The sequence below is a fragment of the Nipponia nippon genome, unplaced genomic scaffold, assembly GCF_047370975.1.
Source record: "Nipponia nippon isolate SJK-2023a ecotype South Korea unplaced genomic scaffold, ASM4737097v1 scaffold_3, whole genome shotgun sequence".
Classification (NCBI taxonomy): domain Eukaryota; kingdom Metazoa; phylum Chordata; class Aves; order Pelecaniformes; family Threskiornithidae; genus Nipponia; species Nipponia nippon.
Window position 1 is genome coordinate 27,957,337 of NW_028262347.1, and position 21,845 is coordinate 27,979,181.

The following is a 21,845-nucleotide window of genomic DNA, read 5'->3' on the forward strand; positions in this document are numbered from 1 at the left end:
ACTGGAGGTCATTCACAGACACTGTGTCCTCTTGCCGGTTGAGGGGCATTGGCTGTACATGCAATGTTTGGAAGTATATGTGAATTGCGTACTTCAAAGACTGGTTGCTGCTGTTTGTGTGTTCAGAGGAGAGGAACCAGGCAGAGGATAACACAATTGTACACAACTTCATGGTAGGGATGATGGCTTTAAGCTCTATTAAAATTATTTTAAACTCTTTTTTTATAAACTCCTTCATATGTAATTTAGGTGTCCATCCTCGTAAAGGGATAAATATACTTAAATACCAGAAATCCTAGAATGCAAGATTCTCAATGTGCAAAACTGAAAAGTTTTCTTATGTATTCAAAACAATTTTCAGAGAGGTTTACATTTTGGGGGGGGGGGGGGGGCAGTGTTTGCTTGCCTTTTTTTTTTTTTTCCTTCTTTCTTTTTTTTTTTTTTTCTCCAGATTTTAATAGGAGCTTTTTAAGTCTTTGATGTGAAAAGGGGGCAAACCTCCATTTCAGGGCCCACAATAAGATGGAGCTTAACTTGGGGTCTCTTAACTTGGGGTTTTGGCAAAGGATTTGCTGTAGCAATTGCATTAGTCCTTTCTGCATTTCGTACGACTTGCTTTTTGTTTTAATTCTGTTCATTACAGCTGTTTATCTGATTGTTGAAAGCTGTTTAGATATATATTCCCTTACATTTTTGTATCTTTTGGTAGGGCAGGGGATAAAAATTGATATTTTACCTTCGTATAAATGTTAAACTCTGAACCTACAGTGGGTTATACTGCTTTCTCAGTCTACCTTCTAAACAGTAGTCTTCTGACAACAAATTTCTTACCAGACTAATTTCCGCTATCTTTAATTGTAGACATTCCTGTTTTCTTGATAACCTTTTTTGGTTTAAATGGAACAGGAAGGATAACAGTTGTGGGCTGAATCCAATTTATATGAATGTTACCTGATATGAATACATCATTATCTTCCTTAACCCCACTTCCAAATTTTTCAGGCTTTTGCAACCCAACTTCAAGGTTCAGTTGGAACAATTTGCTACTTAAAATGACATTTATTTATTAAATCATTCCCTTTAGGCTCAATTAAACTCATTAGACAGAAAAGCCATTTATAAAATTCCAATAGAATAAATTGTACTCCATGATGCTTATGAGATACTGCTGTCATCAGGAGGTGTGTACAACTTTAGGTTGCTCCCCAGTGCTTTGTCTGGGGAACTTTTCTATAGTATTTTGTTCTGGGTGTCTTTTTTAGTTTCCACTGTTTTCATCTCAAATCTCATTAATTATATTTACAGTTCATCTTCAACTTTTGATGACATGGAAGTGTTTTTACATGGTCTTGGTCTAGAACACATAATAGGATTATTGAAGGTAAGTTTGTGGTGTATCTGCTATCTGTAACGTAATCAATGAAAGCAAAATGCACCTACAGCATCAAAAAAAGTTCAATCACTATTAGTATATTAATTCAAGTAAACTTATTAAATTAATTCAAATTTATTAAACAGAAGTTTATATATAAAATGTTAAGTTATATTGCAGTGGACTGGATTGAATTGCTTAATTTTGATTATGTGCATTAGTCACAACGTGTGATGTTTCTAAACTGGAGACCTCTTTCATTACTTTGATAATGGTGTTGTGTAGCTCTTTTTGTTTCTGAAAGCTGAAGTAAAACATCAGTGAACATTAAGTGAAAACTGTTTTCTTCTGAAATTCTCTTTGATGGCAGAAAACCCTTTGTTTTATACAGGAAAGAGATATAGCTTTAAGACAACTTCTGATCATGCAAAAAGATGAGTTAATACAGGTCAGTTTGCTACTTTAGAACTTAATTAAATTCTCTCCTGTTTCTTAAATGTTTTTAATGTCTTCTCTTTATAAATGTCTAACCTTGTAAGACATTTTTTTTTTTAAGATCTGTTTTCAGAATCTTCTGCAACTTCTTGAATTTTAATGTGAATATAGACAGACCTTTTCTAAAGTATGTAATACCACAGATCAGCTTTGAATTCTGTGGGTTGAATTGTTGCATCTTCCCTGCCTAGAACTGACTATGAAGTGGAAGTCCCCAGTACTAGTTTGCTGCAATGATGTGGGAGCTGGGGTGAGCAGCAAATAGTTCTGTTTTAAATTTTAGTTCTTACCATTTTTAGTATTTAAGTGTGTTTTCCCTGAAAGGAAATCAGTGCTACAATTAGCAGTAGATAATCCTAAACAACTATTTTAAATGTGGTCCTCCTTTGTGAGGTAGTAATTTCTGTTGGAAAAACGAGAGCTCACTTAACATTGTGGAATCTCATATCCACACAAACTTGTGTGGGATATGAGAAAAAAAAAAAAAAAAAGAGGAGAAGATTTGGTTTCTCACAGTTTACTGCAGCTAGGAAGGTTGGTATTTCACTGTTTTCCAGGAGTATGTGATGCATTATTACAGGGTTTTGGTTTCCAGTTGAGATAGGGTGGTTGCTTTTCCTTAGTCTTCGCTGGAATTATTCCTGTGGGAAATGAAAGACTTCCTGTGCTTATAGGAGGATGCCATAATAAAATCCAATTATAGAAGTCTCCTTGGAACAACGTAAGTACTTCAGGCTGCAGGATTCTTCCTGAGCACTCTGTACCTGGTCTGGGATACCAAAGATGCCTCGTTAAAATAGCTGCTTCAAGGCTGCTCCCTGCTACTGATGCTAGCCATGTGCTCAGTGTCAGCTTTTTCCCCCTATTCTGGTACCAAGGAGGCATGTGTTCTAGCAGCTGGAACCAACATTTGCGTACAGATGTTAATATTCCTTCAGAGTTGGTGTCACAAGGATGTTTTGCGTGGTTTTGTCTTGTAACTGAGTAGACTTTCAGTGTTTTGACAGCGCTCACAAGTAATTCTGTATTCTCAGAGGGTGCATGTATGGGGAGTTCTGTCGATGAAGAGATTTTTTAAGAGTTCACTTAGACCTAAATATTACAAGGCATGTCAGCGTGTTCTGATGTTACTGCTTTTCTGAAGCCTTGGGATCGTGTGCATTGGACAGCATCCCGGTGTGGGCTTTATATGAATCGTAAAGCCCCTGTTGACAGGAATTTTGCTCTTAAAGGAGATTTTTGTGGCTTTCTTCTCATCACTGTGTGAGCTGCTCTCTTGGTCATGATTGCATTAAACTGCAGATCTGACTGAGTATATGTTCATATTGATCGCGTATTTTGATGTTGTAATCGTTACTTGGTTTTGTCCAGGGGACACTAGGGGAAGGGGAAAGCATTGTGGGCTTTAGTGAATGGTTCTTATGGTTCCTTCAAATGGCCTTATGGTTCCTTCACTGAAGAGTTATGATTTCACACAAACTGATAACTTCTGTTTCAGTGTTCTAATATGTTTGGGGCTCCCTATTATAAAGAGGGCTTTTTTGGACAAACTGAAATAAATACGTGGATCAGCTGCTCTTTCACAGGAAGATAATCTCTATAAGAACAGAATTGTTTTGCCTGTTAGCTGTGCAACAGCAGGAAACAGTTCCTGGAAAATGTCGTGCTTTGTGCATGGACATAAATTAATTAGCGAGTCTTCAATTGAGAATTTAAAAAATGACATAACACTCCCAGCTTATTAGCACTTCATAAGTTATCCTAAATTCTTGATGCAGTCTAGTTTTAGAGCTCTACTAACAGTTTCTCTCCACACTGCTGATAGAACAAATCTAATCTGTTTCCTCGTAACTCCAGAGTTGAAAGTTTTTAGTGTGATGGCAGATCTTCAGCTAACAGCCAGCTCTTTTAAAGAGCCTGGATCTTATTACTACAGAGATTAATGATGACCTCTGATGGATGCCTCTGAACCAAGCTGCTTTGTATCCAGAGAGCTGGGGAGAAATCCTGTCACTAACATGATACACTTTCTTCCATCAAACAATATCAGAAAGATATTTTCTCTGTAAATACCTTTATCTGTATTCTACAACAGAGCCTAAACAATGACTCTTTCAAGCTGAAATCCTTGCATTCCTTAAGCTTATAAACTGTTCCATACTGAGACAAGTCTGTTCAATATACTGGGACATGTCTACTCAACATTTGTAGGTTGTTGTCTGATTCTGTGCTACTCATAACACTTGGATCTTTTTTGTCTGTATTTTTTTTCAGTATTTGTTTCACAAGGTAGCAATAAAAGTAATTTTACTTCTTGATGCATTTAGGACTAAGATGTTTCCTTTCTCACAGGTTTATTAGTTTAGAATAAGAGAAATTGGCATCCTGTTCTGGATATGAGAATGCGTAATGAAAAGTTGACACATCAAAATGTAGCCCAGGAGTTTAACTTCATCATTAGAGAATTACCTGGTCTGTGTGCTTCCATATCACAGTTCCAGAACTCTCCTTCCTCTGCCCCCCCTCCCCACAAAAAAACATTTAATATTTGGCAGAAAACTATCAGGTTATTAAAAATAGTGGCCACTTGAGCAAGATAGCAAGAATGTAAGAGTTCATGCATAAACTCACTGGTTTTATCTGAGAAGTATGTCGTCTTCCATGTGTTGAGGAAGTGTGTTATTTGCCTCTTCTTTCCATCTAAAGGATGACACAAAAGTCATGTTGATGCTGGAGCGTGAGTGTGGGGGCTAGATTTGCAGGGGTTTGTTTTTATTTATTTAAGTAAAGAATAAAATAGGTGATGTTAGAGTTGATGTGCCTAAAATCAAAATCTAGACTGCGCATTGTCTGGGTTACAGATATAAGCAAGTTCTTGTACCACACTTGTGCATTCTTAAACATATGGCCACTTCACAATAATATTTGCATTATTTGGACTGCAGGGTGTAATTGAACCAACACCAACTTAAAAGCTTGCTTATCCATAAGGTAGGTCATCTTGCACTGTGTTTGTTCCATGCATTCATCATTGCACGAATAGTCAAGTTCTGGGTAACCCTCATGTTCAGCAGAGATGGTCAAGAAAGGGAAAAAATGTCTGCTTTGGGAGGTAGTTTGGACTGGTCTATCTACTTTCTGTCTCTAATTTCTTCACGTAGTACCTCTGAATTCAGAATTACTGTGGTGGTGGAAGGCTTTATCGATGATGACTTTTATCACATTCCTTACTTCCTAAACCATATCTTCAAGATGTGGTGGTGCTCAGTCACTGTTCCATTTGCAGAAGGATGAAGATATGTTTTATTTATGGGGAAACAAAGTACAATGTCTTCCTGCTACGCTGGTCAGAAAGCTGTATCCTGATTTGCTTGTTCCAGGAATGAGAATACGGAGTCAAAAGCAATCCCAGTCTTTGTGATAGTTCCTGCTTTAAGCAAAATAGTTTTAATATTCAAGAATAACTGCCATTCTGTCCTTGGAAGAGCTCATTTGGTTTGTTAATTATAATTAAAAGTAAACTTGCTGCTCTCGTGTAAATCAGCTTACTTTGGCATCATGAAATGACTGCTGTAATGCTTTGTAAGCATTAAGAAAACATTAGTTCATACCAGATAGGGCTCCACAAGGCAAACCTGAGAACTAATAAATTGAGCAAACTTACAGCTGAACATAAGTAAAGCCAATTATTTCTAGGAAACCTAGATCTTTCTCTCTTAAGGCTGGTAGTGATATTTACTGAAGAGACTTGAGTACAATTTGTTCAGGTACCTACGGCAACCTATTGGAAACTCAAAAGTTCTTGACACCTGTAGTGAAATTCCCAATTAATCTTGTTGGGATTTTATATTACTGAAGAACTTAGTTGTCTATAGACTTATAACGTGGTTTTGAAATGTTTAAAGACACACTTGTAAGCCCATAGTTAAACGCAACCTGTCATTTCTGAGCACCTGGTGGAGAACCTGGAGGACTGTTTTATGGAGCCATGATGAACACTGGGCATCAGAAACAACAGTCTCACACAAAGCAAGCATTTCTCTAGGCACCTTCTCTTCCCTAGAATTGCTGCTCGGCAGCATCTGAGGAAGAGAGACTGCTGGCATTTTGATCTGATGTGTATTGTCAGCTGTTTATTCAAAATTCTTTCTGCAATAATTACAGAAAGCTGGGAGACTGCAAACACTAACATCTTATAGATTTCTGAGGCTGCAGCAGGGAACTTCAGGTCCTCAGAAAATCAGTGAGAGCCCTGTATGTTCTGGCTTTGGAGACTCTGGGATCCTTGCGGTCTCAAATTCCCAAATGGTCCACTCCTGCTGAGTCCAGGTGCTCATCTGGAGAGTTAGGAACAAAGTCATACTTGGAGCTGGCATTACGAGTTGTTTTTTTTACTTGTGTGGAGAAGTGTCCTTAGGGCTGCGAACATCAGAAGTCCTGTGTTGCACAGCAGCCTGTCAGATGAGCAAGGAAAAGTATTGAATGTGCCACACAAGCACTTCCCTTTTAACAAATACCCTGTTTTTTTAAAGTGTTGTGCAAGAAAACTCTCAGCCTAGAATTTAAATATAAGTTAAATTTTAATCTGAGATAGCTGATGGATAACACAGCTGACAATGTTTTCTGTCCCAGGCATCACTTGGAGAACCTCAGTTACATACTGTATATCTTCCAAAGAAAATTGTGCTTTTCTTCAGGTAAAAAAGACAAAAAGCCTTGAACACTTCAGAACTTTTCTGTTGTTGTTTGCAGTATTAGCCAAGAGTATAGAAGACGAACTCATTTGAGCTTAGGGACTGTATAAGCTGATGTCAAGTAGTATTTAGGCTTCATCTTAATTTGAGGCAAGAAAGCTATTCTGAGTTTATAAGTATGCTGCCCTTCGGATGTATAAAAAGGCTGCTTTTACAGACTATTCCATGGTAGAAACATCCAGCTGAATGTCTTTTTTAACAGATCATATTCTCTCTCTCTACTAGTTTCTGATCATTTGAGTTTTTGGAGGTAGTGTAAACCAACTAGATTTCTTTGTAGAAGTAACTTATTTTGTAAATGAGATTCTGTAAGAAAATAAGGTTTCAGAAAGAGGTATATCTTATGAGACCGGTTTCTCTAACTGGAAAAAAATACACACCCAGAGGCTTGTAAAAGCCCTTCTTAAAATGTGGCCTCTTTCTGTAAAATTCTCCATTTGATGCTGATTTGATAGTTTCCATTCTTTCTTTCTGAGTTAATGCTTTATCACCATCATGATGGTTGGTTATTTTGCTATAAGAGATGACTGAGATGATTCTGAAATAGATGAGTATAACATCCTAACGACACAGAGGTACTTATAAAGACTGCTACTAATTTTTTAATAAAACTTAAATGGATTTTCTGAGCCAATTTCAGTTTGGCTCTTCCTCAGCTCTTGTAAGTTTGTTTTGCATCATTGAATAATTTCTGTGGTTTTATTTTTTCCTCTGGCAGTTACATACATTGTAGTTGGTTGCAATAACTTAAAAGCAACTTATTTTGACTCTTAATAATTAGAAACTCACACAATAAATGGTACTGTACAGTTATGTCTAATAAGTATTAAATCATATTTAGAATTACTCTTTAAATTTAGATCGGCATTACAAATCCTGGAGATCAACAGAAACTCCTAGATGCTATTAATGAGCTACAAGTGGAAGAAATAAGAATTGGAGACCTCCCTGAAGTGATGAAGCTGGAATTAAGGTACTAACTGTGTATCGAAGGAAATGGAAGTGAAATATGAACTGTTTAAGGTGACTGCATTGTATTCTGTAGCTCAAAGGTAAAATTCTCTCACACCTTATCCCATGTATAACATTAATGAGAGTATGCCAGTTAGTGCATTATAAAGGCTCGTGGTAGGTGTGTTTTGTAAAAAGAAAGTTGGGAGCATAGATTACTGTTGTAGGAATCTGTCTATGGGTTATATTGCCATTATACACCATTACTTTGGCCATCTTTTTGAGGTATGAGTTCTTTCTTTGTACCTCAGACAGGGTTTCATGGCCTCGCTGTGCAGGGTTTTCACTACCTTGTGTTCATATCATAAACTCTGAAACTGGCTTCTTGGGCTCTTCAGTTTCTCTGATAGGCTTCAATGTGCAGGTTTTTTTATTTCTCCATGCAAATGGGGTCTTGTCCTCCTTGCTTCCCCATGCTTCAAGAGCGTCATGGACCCTTACAAACCCCACGTGATGTCTCTCTAATTCTCCATTGTGTCTGTAGACAAGGCAGGCTCTGTTAGTGTTGCAATCAAATTTGTCTCATTATAAGATGCAATAAAAAGATGTGTGGGAGGGAGAGACGCCTATAATTTCTGCATAGGGCTTTAATTTTCATCTGATACATTAATTACTTGTACATGTCTGTCTTAAATCATAAATGTGAATTCTGTATGGGTTCAGGATTTTTTCGTTGTTTTTCTCTTCCACTGGAAGCAGTTTTAACTGGCTTCTAAAAGACCTCTTTTTTATATTACAAATTAAGAACAGAAGATTTTTTCCTTATCATAGATTATATGTATCAGTAGAAACAGGTTTATAAGGAAGCTCTTTTTTAAGAAATTGTTACTCCTTCAAACATCCATTCCAACTTGATATTTTTCCCAGTATAGGGTCTTTCTTACAGCCTTAAGCATCAGCTCTGCAATACCTCTCATACTTCAAGTATAGTCTTGTGCGGTCCCATGAAAGCCAGGCCTGATCTGAGAGGAACATCCCTCAGCAACCTTATTAAACTTCATCAGTCCCCTAAGCACTGGTAGAACACTCTCCACATCCAGCACAAAAAGAAGATTGAAGGCAACAGTAAGTGCAGAGGTGTCTTAAGGTTTCTTGAACTTCTTATTGTCTGTTTTGTTGTGTAAATATCATTTTTTTCCAGAGGAGAGACCTAGACTTCAGTTTATGTTCTGTGCTCATATCTTCCCTCTTTTTACTTTCCAGAACTATAGAAGAATTGCTCCTGAAAATAGGATTAGTTTGATATTTTAATTTGCAAATGTTTTAGAAGTGGACTTGGGCAGAAAACTCTGGCATGCCTTTCAGAGGCTTTAATCAGTTGAACTGTGTTTGCTCAACTTTGAGAAGACTGGTTTGGAGATACTGCTCCTTCCTCGTACCGTAGCTGCGTCACTAGTAAGTTAGGTTCTCTGTGCTTGTTTCCAGTCCCACCACTATTTGCAGAGTATTGCATTGCCTTATTTGCAGTGGCCTGGCTAGAGTAGCACTGGGGAAAAAACTCCTCCTTGCATCCAGTCTACTCCCTAAATAACTAAATACTGTCTAGAAAAGTAAGAGTTCAGTTCCTCTTTAAAGTGTGTGTATCTCCCTCTTGACTAGTGACCTGGCAGCTGTGCTGCTACTCTGTTAGATGTTTCTTCCCTCCCCAAAATACTGGGGAGAGCTGTCTGCATTATTTGGGTATTATAAGGGTAGACTCTTCGTTAGTTATGTTGTTCATTGGACCAAAGAATGTGCTTGGGTTCAAGTTCATTCTGTACATGTCACCACCCTTTGGAGGCAGCTAAATTGCACTGACACTGTGTATTAGCAGCCATGTCATGATGTGGTCCTGCCATAGTGTTGACTTTTGTACTTTGGTTGCGTGCGTCTGTCTAGTATGTACTCCACTCCTGTCTAGTCATTCCTACAAATACTGACTCCTCCTGATGCTGGCACTGTGCCTCTATCTGTATCCGTTACTCTGTTTACACTAAAGAGGCTTTGCAGCCTGCTTGAGGTACATTTTTGCAGCGTGATGCCAAGTTTGAGCTGTGGATGTGGGAGGACACGCAAGGCATTTGGGGAGCCTCTTGAAAGACTGAGGCGGCCTGGGAGAGCAGGGCGTTTGTGTCCTCATAGAGGACCTTGATGCTGCTTCTAGTCTGTGAGGAGATTTCTCCATCAAAACAAGTACCTGTGTACTTCCAGAAGAGAATCCAGGTGCAAGCTAGTACATGTGCTCTGTGACTGAAGAACTAGAATTCCAGCACACAAGAGGGTATGAACCGGTATGATACGGATACACCATAAATACTCTGACAGCACCTGAGCCATTCCTGTTAAAATGGAGGCTTTGCTGCTGAGCTGAGGTGGTAGGCCAGGCATCTGGGTGTCTAACTGTCCAGGTTAGGCACCTTTAGAAAAGGATGTTGACCCTTCAGCAAGGGATAATTAGCTACAGTTTAAGAGGACTTTGCCCAGTTTAAGCTTCATGCATTTTTGTGCTAGAAATGTATGCTTTTTTCAGACTGGTCCATAGTGGTGGTTAGTATATACAATCAAGCAGAACAGCTTAAAAACTTGAACAGAGAGAGTAAGTGGAGAAATACAAAAAGTTAACAGTTCACACTGCATGTGTGGCCAAATACAATAAAAAACCCACATGATGTCTGGTACAGTCTCAGACACCAGTGACATATGGAATTCCTAGTACAGTATGGTTTTAGATCATATATAGTTCTCAAAACCAGAAAATAATTGATTGATTACAGATTGAAATACACAAAATATGACAGCATTTCAGTTACGGCAGGCACTTCATCGTTTTCTAGAAAATGGCTTGACATGTATTCTAGGAATCTGACCTTGAGACGAAAATCATGGGCTATGTTTACATGCTATTACATAAAGATTTTACTTCCCACTTGTTCAAAGTCATTCTGTGAGAAGGAAAATCAGTCATTAAGTCATAGAAAAACTAACATAGTAGAAAATGTTGAACTGATTGATTATAAACTCACAGAGTGTCTAGCACTGTTTAGCCACTGGTGTTTTGACAGCCATTAATTCTTTTAAAAAGTGATTATTTTTTGAAAATGTTACTTCCATTTACAAATATAAGAACATGTCACTGCAACAGATACAAAATTCTATGAAAATATATTTAAGAACTATTATTGGTGTAATAAAGAAGTATGAGAAGTATAAATATTTTTCTTTTCCTATTTTTTTCTTCCCCATTTCATGCCCATGACATACTTCATTTTTGCTGAGAATCCTTCCAGAATTCCTAAAAATAATTTCCTTTGTGACAAAACACAAAGGTGCCATAACTGATCCTAGCCAGCTAAAAAGTTATCTTTCTAAGTAGAAGGAAATTTTCATGAGCATGGCTTGACTGTAATAATGTGGGAGAAACTTTCAGGCTATCTCCGGATGTGATTATTTTGTTCAGTGTTTGGTTTTTTTACTCTAAATATTCAGTTCACTTTTATTGTTCTGAAATAAATAATAATTTATTTTATAAAAAACAAGGTAATAGGCTTTCTTACTTCCCCGTCTTCATAAAAACCATGAACAGTCTTGGTTTTTAGCATCCAGCTTCCCTACTGATGCTTCTGTATATTTCTGTTTTAAGTGTTAAAGTCTTAACGGTTCAGCAGCGTTGCAAATCACAGATGTCCTGAGCAATGGTGGAAACTTTGCTCACTAATGATCCTGTGCCAAAGTTGAAGGAAAACACTCTATGGGCTAAATTCAGCCTCTCTTTAGGTACTTGCACCACACTGGTATGTAGCTTAGTTTAGCTGTTTGGCAAATTTCATGTGTACCTTTTTGCCATTAGAAGCAGCAGCAAGTAAGGTGGCATGATTATGTTGCATTTATGTTTAGTAGCAGAATGCCCTAGGGAAAAGAGGAAAGTTGGGGTCTGAATTAATTTGTTCAGATCCTCCCATAAATACAGCGGGAAGTCCTGCAATAGGAACTTAGAAATTGTCTCTTGTTTTGGCCCTGCTTGTTATTCACCTGAATGGCTTACAGCTAGTGGAGACTTTTCTACCGGAGGTACAGGCACTTCTCAGGAGTTTCAGGGCTTGAGAGCCCACTCTGTAAAAACAAATGGATTGTCTTCTTCCTTGTCCCCCCTTTCCTCTGCCTGGTCAATGGCAACAACTTTCTGGCCAGCGCCATGGCTTGTAATTACCAGTCTCTGAGGCTTACAGTGAAATAAGTTGAGTCAGTGTCATGTGGAAGCTCTAGAAAAGTAGCATTGAAATTAGTCTGTTAAATTTTTCTATCCTTTTCGCTACTCTTTGGCGATACTGATCAAACTAATTTTCAGAGTTGTCTTCCTGCTTGTATTTGACCACTAAGTATAAATTTTCTTCAAAGTAGAGAACATCAGATGTTTTAGGCTTTGAGGAATGTGTTTCCAGATCAGAGGCCAAGGCAGTATTATTAGGTTCTTCTGTCTTCCACTGTGATGGAGACTAAATGAGTCTAGCCTAGTCATTTCAGTCCTTGCTCCAAAGTACAAACCAGATTTTTTTTGTTTCCCCCCCATATCTTCCTCAAAAATGTAAGCTGCAGGTCAGGAATATTGATATGTCAGCATAAAATTGGCTATAAATTCTCTGTTTCTGATGTTGCAAGGCTGTGATGCGTATGCATACACGCACAGGAAAAGGGTGTTGCCGTTACTATCATAGTGTGTTACAAAATTACTCATGCAGCAGGTAATGAAATGTTTTCATTGATAACGCAGGACTGATGAGAGTTAGAAACAAAAGTGGAGGTTAACAGAATGTTTCCGAAAAGCTTTTGGGTGACATTTTTTCAGCTTTCAGTGTGACTTACTAGCTGAATATTCCAGATAACTTAATGATTTGTTGTCCTTCCAAAAAGGGGGGGTGAGGAGGGCAATGATACACCACCTTACGAAGATGTTAAATGTACTGTTTAACTACCCTGTGTTAAAATGACACTGGATTTTTTTTTTTTTTTTATTAATGCAATGAAACTGCATTTCTGATTCACTCACTAGCTGATGTTGGAAATGCATAGATAATATTTAGTTTGCAAAAAGTTACAGCCTTTAACAAATTATGGAATATCGTTTTATTTCTGTAGTGGAGATGAATTCCTCCAGTTTCTTCAGAAGTTGAATAAAGAGTGTAGTAAGCTGACCATTCCTGTGCAGACCATGAATAAGCATTTCCTCAAAAATTCTCACAAGGTATTCAACCAAAGAAAGAAAGATTGATTTAGAGTATATTATTCTATTCTAGAAATAATATTCTACCTTGTAAAATGAAAAAATATGAATGCTCATCAACCATCTTGATTGTTGTACAGTTACATAGAGCTGTCCAATGTTCTTTCTCTAAAGGACACTTTAAAATAATTTATTTCAAAGAGTTAAGCCACCTTATTAAAGGCAATAGATCTGTTTCTTTGTGTTTCTGCTGATAGGGGAGTTAAGGTGGCAGAAGGTTCCCACAAAGGCTGATAGAGAGTAGTATATCATGTTGTGCATAACTTGTACAATGAAAACGCAGAATAAATGCAGTTATAAGCTTTTTTTTTTACACTGTCTTTTATGATATGTTAACTAAAGAATATTAAATTATAATCTGCAGTAATTCTGGCAAATAACTGTAACTATTAACAGATAGTACTGCAGTGGGCACCGACTGAAAGTTTTATTGAGGTCTGCAAAGACTTGGTTTGCAGTGTTAAAAAGCTGGGAGAAGAAGTTACTAAACTGAAGGACCTGGTGGAGAAGGTGAGTATGTGCAACTGAGGCTATTAAATACTGTCTACAAGTTTCTGCGTGCAACCTCAAATGTGACATCCATCAGTGAAATGTTTCATACCTTGGTCTGGCACAGGCTCTTTAGCTGTAGCTTGGACATTGTGTCTGCCTCTCCCCCTTCCACCTTTCCATGGACAGAATGAGAAATAATCTAGAATATTCCACAGCAGCGTGGACAGTCTCCAAAGGAAGGCAAAGTCAATCTTTTTCTTTCTACCACAGGAAAGAATTAAGTGGAATGTTTCCCTGTGCTCTTGGACAACTGCTGTGGCATAAATGCCACTCTGAATGCTTACACTCTTACTCCTTAATTAAGGAATCTTTTGTTTGGAATTATTGACTCACAAGGAAGATACTGAAGTTTTATGGATTGATTGGGAGGCATCCCAGATAACTCTGCAGAGTGACAAAAGAAGAGGGTGGGAGAGGTCAAGGCTAGATGTTAGCACCACATCAGTCATTCTCAAACCAGCACAATGACACGCTCTTGTCAGATGGGGTCATTTTAAGTAACAGGCTAGTAAAAGGAATGGCCGCTGGGATAGAGTAAATGGAGCATCAGTGTCAGAAAGGAATCTGTTGCTGAACGAAGCCATGTGGAGCTCAGACCTGGAGTATAATGCTACTAATGCAATTTCCTGTAGTTTAAGTAAATTTAATGTAATATAACAGCCTTCCCCCAATAAATCACTTAACACCAAATATATTTAAGAGGTAGACTGGGGTTGTGGCAACGAACTTTTTAGCTATTTGTGTTCCTTTTTTTTGCATATGCAGAAATCAGTTGTATGTATGTATGTATTTGCTTCCTGTATGTGCAGGCCAGTTATAAGGGCTGGGGGAATCTGAGTTAGGTGCCACTTGACTTTGCTCTCAGCTGTACTTAAGGTTTTATAGCTGTTAAGATGAAGCATGGTGGCTCTGTACCTAGTGTTAAACAGAGGTGTTAAACATCAGCCTTCTAATTACTTCAAAAATGCAATTCCTGTTCTATTAAAATACTGTAGTGTTTTATGAATTTCACTGATAAAGACTTTAATACAAAACATTTTTGTGCTACTTAATTTATGGTGGGGCACTCTTGAATGAGTAGAGCACTGAAACGTTTATTAAAGAAAAGTGCCAATTTCAGTGAAACAGTTAAACCTCCTGGATAATAAGTTTGCGTAAATTCCCTTAAAATCTTCAGTACTGTTTGCTAAGCTTAGTCATTACAAGACTTTGCCAGCAGTACATGTTATGTCTGTAGCATATAATTTTTGAAAGCACAGTAAACGAGATGGCCTTCCAAGGGTTAGAAACTAAGGTAGGGAATCAGGACGTAGCCCTGCTGCACTTCGTGACAAGGCTCCACTCAACGTCAACATGTATTTGAGCAGGCACTTGTAAGGTACTTTCCACTCTCCCTTTAATTTCAAGGAAGTCTAATCTGTTGCATATTTAACTTGCTGTTTTAATACACAGTTGTTTTAATAATTAAATGGCAAAAGTTCTGGTTAAAATATTTGACCATTGGAGTTTAAATGTTTTGTTATTAGATTTTTGTAGCATCTATTAGCAGTGTGTTTTACTCCTGATGAATTAAGTTTGTAAACAAACAGTTTGTCTTTCTAATATATATTACAGAGTGATTGAGTATCAGGTAAGAGAAAGATTTGCACACGTTTATTTCAATTGAAGTAGGGCACAGACAGATGGTGAGAAAGAAATAATATCAATCCTAGATGCATGCAGATTCTTAGCACTGGGTACTTTATCACATACTTAAGAAGCTTTCACACTAACTTTTTTTTCTTTGTTGCACTTTTTACATGAACTTAACATCTGCCTCAGCATGAACAGACGAATGACCCCAGCCGAGTGAAACTTCCAGAAAAAGCACCCAGCTTGGAAAAAAGATTAGTAAAAATGGGAGCGGTAACATTGCTTGGATTTGGTTTTTTCTTCTTTATAACTAAGTTAGTGGTAAAGAAAACCTGACTTTAAGTTTAGTGCTATGAATAATTTTGGAAAACTTGGTCACATTATGCTTCTGTTCAGTATATGCAGCTGAGCTGAAGTCATGTGAAAATTTGTGTAGTTTCTCATCATATCTGTAGTATTTGCATCCAGTAAGTACTTTGATCTAGAAATAAAGTTACTAAAAATTAAAACTGCTACTTAAATGTATCTTAAGGTTTTATTTTCAAAATTATTTTTGGTATAGACAGTAGGTCTAAAATCTTATCAAAGCTACTTTTTTTGGCATAAAGCTGTAATTGTTGCTTACTAATTACTAGTTTCATTTTTACCTTTAGCTGTTGTTCAGAGGTGAACATAAGCAAATAATTCTGATTATATCACATGTTTGTATTTCAAAGCATGATGGAGATGTGTTTCGGGGGTTGGGAGGGTTTAAAATATTTTAAGTATGTCATGCAATTTTATGTTGATAGAGATCTTTTCTCTTGCAATTTTTCATACGAATCTATCATATGAAAAACTTCCTGGTGAGGTGTACTTTTCTTTCTCTGTCACAATCACAGGACTGTGGAGATCTTGTTACACATTGCCTGAAAAGTAATTTCCCCCTGAACTGCGATATTCAAATTATGCCTGAAATCTGTTTCCTCAGGGATACTTAGTTCTATTAAGAGTTTCATCCCATCTATTAAAAGGATTATAGCAGTCCTTTGCTACGATAATGCAAGCAACTTAGAAGGCATAGCAGCATGGTTTTTTCTTGGTCTGGTCTTTCACTCACAGGAGCTTCATGTTTAGAGTAATTTTTTCTTCATATTTTCTCCACATAAAAAGGTGTTTGTAATTCTGCAGTGAAACATTAATATCTGTTTTTCATCTGGTTACTAAACCAGCTATGTTGGAAAAAAGGGAATTGGTGTAAGTAATTCAAATCACAGTTATGTTTTGGCAGACTTCAGTAAACATCTGTAAAAATGCTGAATGTTTCTGAAGGGACATTCTTCTATCAAAATAAAACAGAAGCAGTCTAGAAAAATGTGAGCCTCAACGGGTGTGCCATGCTTTGGCTCTTTTCTGTTTTCAGAGATGTTGTGTGGAGTCTTAATCTTTGATGTTCCCTCCAGAGACTAGTAAGGAGAAGATAAAAACCTGAGTGCTACTCCAATTGCTGTCACAGTTATTCTCTGCTTTTTGTTTTGGAAAACTACATTGGGTGTTAGTATGTTTCCTTGTTACTGCAATTGTTTTACCTCCTTTCCTCCCAGGTTTCTCCTTCAAGGCAAGGAACATCCTACAGAGAGATGAGGCCGGAGGCAAATACAACATAAGTTGGGTTTTTTTTTTTCTATTCTGTTCCCAACTTTGGGTCAGAAGAGATAAGCTATATTCCCTGCCACCACCATCTACCAGCAGAGGCAGAGAAGTGCACATACTCTCAGCGTACTGATTTGAACCAGCAAAGTATAGAAAAGATTTAAAAAATAGTTCTCTGTTTCTTGATATTACCTTGTAATTAATCCTGAACTAACAAGACACATGTCACAAAAGGAAGAATACTTGGAAATGGAAAAATCCGTGAAAATACAAAAATCTGTAAAGTGCAGTTTTAACTGCTTGTCATATGCATGGAACCTTATATATATTCACAGCACTCCTTCTCTAATTAGCTTGAAATACGATTCAAATGCAGTTCCCAGTGATGGGATGGCTTACAAGTATTATTAGAACTTTGACACACAACATCTTTTGGTTTTTTTTCTGTTGGGTGATGAGGTTTTTTTCCTTTTTTCTTTTTTTTTTTTTCTTCTTTAGGAGGAGTGGGAAGGTGGGCAGGCATTTTGTTCATATTGTTTCCAACATGTACTTTCACTTTAGTTAAGTGGTATTATTTCAACCACTAGTAAGGTTTCTGTGATACTGCTCTTGAAAAGGTTCTGTTACTTAGCCTCACTATTCCTTAATTCTCCACTTCAGTGAGAATTTGCATTAATGAAATCACTTCAAGGGGCACTGAAAGTAGCTTCTATTTCAAGAGATGCGTTTCCTAATACTACTAGATCTCGTCATTTGAGGCAGTAACTAAAAATTTTAATTATCTTTCCATGAATTTGAAGAAAACATCCACTTGTATGGAGGCCTTTTAAGCTAGCCTTGAAGGTCTTGCAGTTGAATAGGAAATCTGCTCCAAAAAATAGTTTTATCAATATTTAGCTAAATTGTAGGTATAACAATGTGAATGATGCCATCAGTGTAAAATACCTATGAGGGAAAAAATAATGCATGATACTTGCTGATAAATGTCTTCTAGTTTGAGTGTTACAATAAAATATTCTTTGCAGAAATGAGTCAAAAATCTGAACACTTGGAGCTGACCTCCAAAAGGCATTTGGGAGAAGCTGCTCCTGTTAAGTTATCTTATGGATCACTTATTTCAGGTGCTTGTAATCATGATTGCAAACACACGTGAACAGCATTTGGGTTAAACCTAGGCTTTCTGCCAGCAGCATCCTTAGCATGGTGCACTGTTGAAGAGTAGTGTTCAAAATGGCATAAACCACACAGGAGAAGCAAGGGTCTTGGAATAACCATTTTGAGCTGTCCCATTAAGTGATCGGTCATGAACTGTGTTGCGTGAGTAGGATATGTTAAGAGCCAAATAAACAAAGTTGTTTTTTTTTTTTAACCTACCATATCATAAAAAATGTCTGTTTTCCTCTTCACATTCCAAACTCAGGCTTAAACAATGAATTTCAAGGTCCTTTATTCTCTTTCATGTTGTTCCTGTGCCTCTTTCAAATTCTCTGTTTAAGAAGGTATCACAATCTGGTTGTGATAGCGCAGGAAGCAAAGAAAGAGATTCCTTCAACATCTGTCCCCTGAGCTCCGCTGTCAAAATTCTCACCCCTGCCAGCACCGGGTAAGGGAGCCTTCAGATGAAAATGTCCCTGCCGAGAGGCCTCCTTCTGTAAGTCATCAAATTAAGTCATTATCCCAGAACAGTGAGAATACAATGATTTGCACATCTATGAGGGGATTGGAGGAGAAGCTAAAGAGCTTTGCATGCATTAAGCAGGTAAGCTGCACAGCCCTCTGAGGTATTGTTTTCCTCTTACAGTAGTGCAAATTGAGATGCAGGAAGATTGAGTGGATTGGACCTGGGGCCAAATCCTGCAGATACATGGTTGCTTAAAGATGCAGCGAGGTTCCTACTTGCAATACCATTGGATACCTAACTTCTCTTGATACGGATGAATATTCATGCAATGGCCTTTTCTGAATCTTTAGACTGTTATGTAAAATTAGGGCCTTGGGTGATCCTGTGGAGATCTGAAAGAACCTAAAGAATTTTTATTTCTAATTTGTCCTGCCCAAGATAAAACTGCACATTGTGTGTGTTGTCTCTGTCTTCCTGTGCGTTCGGATTTGCCCCGCTCTTTAAAGTTGACTTGCGGACTACCTGGTCTGTCGTAAGACATTGCGCAGTTATTCCTGTTGGATACAAATTGCAAATAGTAGACAGTAATTTTGGTTATGTGCATTCTTAAATTGAGAAAGTGAGCTTTTTTTATTACATTCACCATTGACTTAGAGAAGTGCTGTGTTTGGTTTCTCTTCTTGATCCAACTGCCTTGTTGGGGATAAGACTTAAGCTTGAGCTTTGTAGATTGTGCTTTTTCCTCTTGCTGTCTTTGAACCCCTTCAGGTGTTCCCCAAAGCTGCAGCTTGCTCATATGTGTAAGCAGGTGTTTGCTTACATTTGCCTTCTCTGTTCCAGCAGTTCCGCAAAAGTTACAGGTTGTCTTTCCCAAATAAAACTACTGTGTTAGAAGTAAAATACTACTAATGTGGCTTTGGGCTTTACGTGGTGCAAGATTTTGACTCTTCAGCCTTGCTAAACAAGTCTCTTTGTGAATAAATTGTATAAATCCATCTTACCCTGTGTCATGAAAGGGCGACTAGGTGATCCATAGCTTGTCTATGGTAGTTGTCTGCTTTCTTGCGGTCTGTTTTGGTATTCATACGGGAGGGAATCTTTCTGCACAGATAAAAAGCCTTGAAGGTCTAGCAGGTGTCATAACTGCAGGTTTCTGCTTTTAAAGACTTTTACTGTCATTTCTTTGTTCTGCATGGGAGAAATGTGTATTTGGAAATTTATATTTCCCTGTTCTAGAAATGGGGCTCTGTATTTTACAGACCAGAAATGGTAAGCGGTGAGGCCTGAAGTGGGGTATTACTGGCATTAAATAAATAATGTGATGTGTATCCTTAACAGCTTTAATAGCTGTTAAATTACTTTTATTTTTTATCCTGATTCAAATGGTGTAGTTTCATGTAATAGAGAGCCATAGTCCCTGGAAGTGGGACTTGCAGGGATCCCTCTGGGAAGGATTTTCAGTTCTTTTAAGCTGTGCTACTGACTGCTATATATGGGATGATGTCTTCTACTTAAGGGTTTGATGGGTTTTTTTTCTTACTAATTATTCTTCTCAGATGAGCCTTCCATGCCTTCAGCTTTTCTGAAAACAGTCTTTATTTGAATGTAGAAATACAGGTTTAACTACATGATTTTCACTATTGTATTGAAAAACGTCAGCTCAATTTTATAAGGAATGTATTCAAAGAATTGGGCTTTCAGTGTTCCTGGCTACTCAGCTGTCATCTGTATCGCACATGGCATGATTTCGTGACTGGATGAGAAGCTGCGTGCATATACTCATTGGAGGCACGTACGGCTTTGTAAGTCCAGTTTGCTCTGGCAGCAAGGAGGGCCAACAGCCTCTCCAGGGCTGCATCACCTGCAGTCGAGGGTGTGATCCTTCTCCTCTCCTCAGCACTGGGGAGGCCACACCTTGGAGTGCTGGGTCCAGTCCTGGGCTCCCCGGTATGAGAGGGACATGGGCGTACTGGATAGAGTCCAGCAAAGGGCCATGAAAACACTGAAGGGCTTGGAGCATGTGAGTTATGTGGAGAGGCTGAGAGAGCTGGGATTGTTCAGCCTGGAGAAGAGAAGGCTCTGGGGCATCTTATCCATGTGTATAAATACCTGGGGGGGGAGTGAAGACGGAGCCAGGATCTTCTCAGTGGTGCCCAGGGGCAGGCCAGCAGGCTGTGGGCACAAACTGAAACGCAGGAAATGCCATTGAAAGGGGGAAATAATTCATCCCGGGTCGGACACTGGAGCAGGTTGCCCAGAGAGGTGGTATTGCTTCTGACCTTGGAGGTGCTCAAAACTGGACACATCCCTCAGCAACCTGCTGGCTGACCCTGCTCTGAGCAGGGGCTTAGACTGAAGAGGCCCCACAGGGCCCCTTCCAACCTTGCCCATTCTGTCTAACAAGAGAGATTGGTTAATGGAGAGAAATAGTGTTTCCAAGGTGAGTTCCTGTAAGGCCAGCACAGAGTGTCGTGCTCAGAGAAGGAATCTGGAGAGCAGGAAAGCTGGGATGCAGATGGGGTAAATGGCCCTTCTGGAGAGGAAGGGGACAGCATTCATGAGCCGCTGGTGGGGTTGCCACAGGTAAAGGAGCTGCTGTTAATGCAGAAGGGTATCTGAGAAAAAACAAACAGGTCAGCTTTTTACTGCACACCTGAGAAGGCTGGTAGCAGGGAGGACTGTAGCCTCTGCTCAGAGGGGTCTAAAATGCTGCTGGAATTTGCTGTCCTCTCCCTGGCGTTTCTCTCCCCGGCGTTTCTCTCCCCTGCTAACTGATCCCAGGTGTGTCTCTGAAACTTCAGAAACTAAGTTGGCCAGCAGTTGAAAATTTGACTGTGGTTTTTTTTCACACTGATAATACTTTATTGAATAGATGCTGAATGCTCATCTGTTGCTTTTAAGACCTGCTGGAGTTAGTAACTGGAACTGTGGTTGCCTCTGGGCAAGCAGTACTGGTGGAGGAGCAGCAGTGTGCTCCAAGCTTCAGTAGCCCTTAACCCAGTCTTTGCAGCCAAAAGCTTTCCTGATATTGCGGGGGTTGGTTGGTTTCTGTGGGGGTGTTCGGGTTTTGGGGGTTTTTTTTAAAGTTAAATTGAGAAGCAGGTGAATGTCCCCACCTCAGAAGTTGATAACAACTCTACTGAAACTCCATGCTTACATCTGGTTGTACGTCTGTGGTCTCAGAAGTCAGACTGAGCGACAGCCTGGAAGACCGGTGTCCTCGGCACGCAGCCACGCTGTGATTTGCTGCCTGAAGAACAGGTCTCCAAGGGTGCTTCCTACCTCACTTTCCCAGGATTTGCACCTGGGGTTGACAACTGAAGGCATCTTTGAGGAACAAGAACTGTGCAGTCCCCAAGTTATTTAGCAACCTTCAGAGTTTGTTACAGACAAGGAGGGCTGACTGTGAACTGGGGCATCTCCATCTTGTTAATGGTGGTTCATTGTTTGGAATATCGTGGTCCTCTATTTGCCCTACACAGGTGACACCGAGTAAAAAAGTTGCTAAATTCCTTGTTC

At 38.7% G+C, this 21,845-nt stretch overlaps 1 protein-coding gene across 1 annotated transcript in view; it reads left to right on the forward strand.

Moving 5' to 3' along the window:
- Positions 1–15,409, forward strand: part of ASZ1 (ankyrin repeat, SAM and basic leucine zipper domain containing 1) — a 41,403-nt gene extending 25,994 nt beyond the window's left edge. The window contains exons 8-13 of the mRNA XM_087766661.1: positions 1,306–1,381; positions 1,764–1,820; positions 7,482–7,594; positions 12,745–12,850; positions 13,286–13,399; positions 15,263–15,409. Coding sequence (XP_087622787.1) covers positions 1,306–1,381; positions 1,764–1,820; positions 7,482–7,594; positions 12,745–12,850; positions 13,286–13,399; positions 15,263–15,409 — 613 coding nt within the window. The remainder of the gene's footprint in view (positions 1–1,305; positions 1,382–1,763; positions 1,821–7,481; positions 7,595–12,744; positions 12,851–13,285; positions 13,400–15,262) is intronic.
- The last annotated feature ends 6,436 nt before the right edge of the window (positions 15,410–21,845 follow it).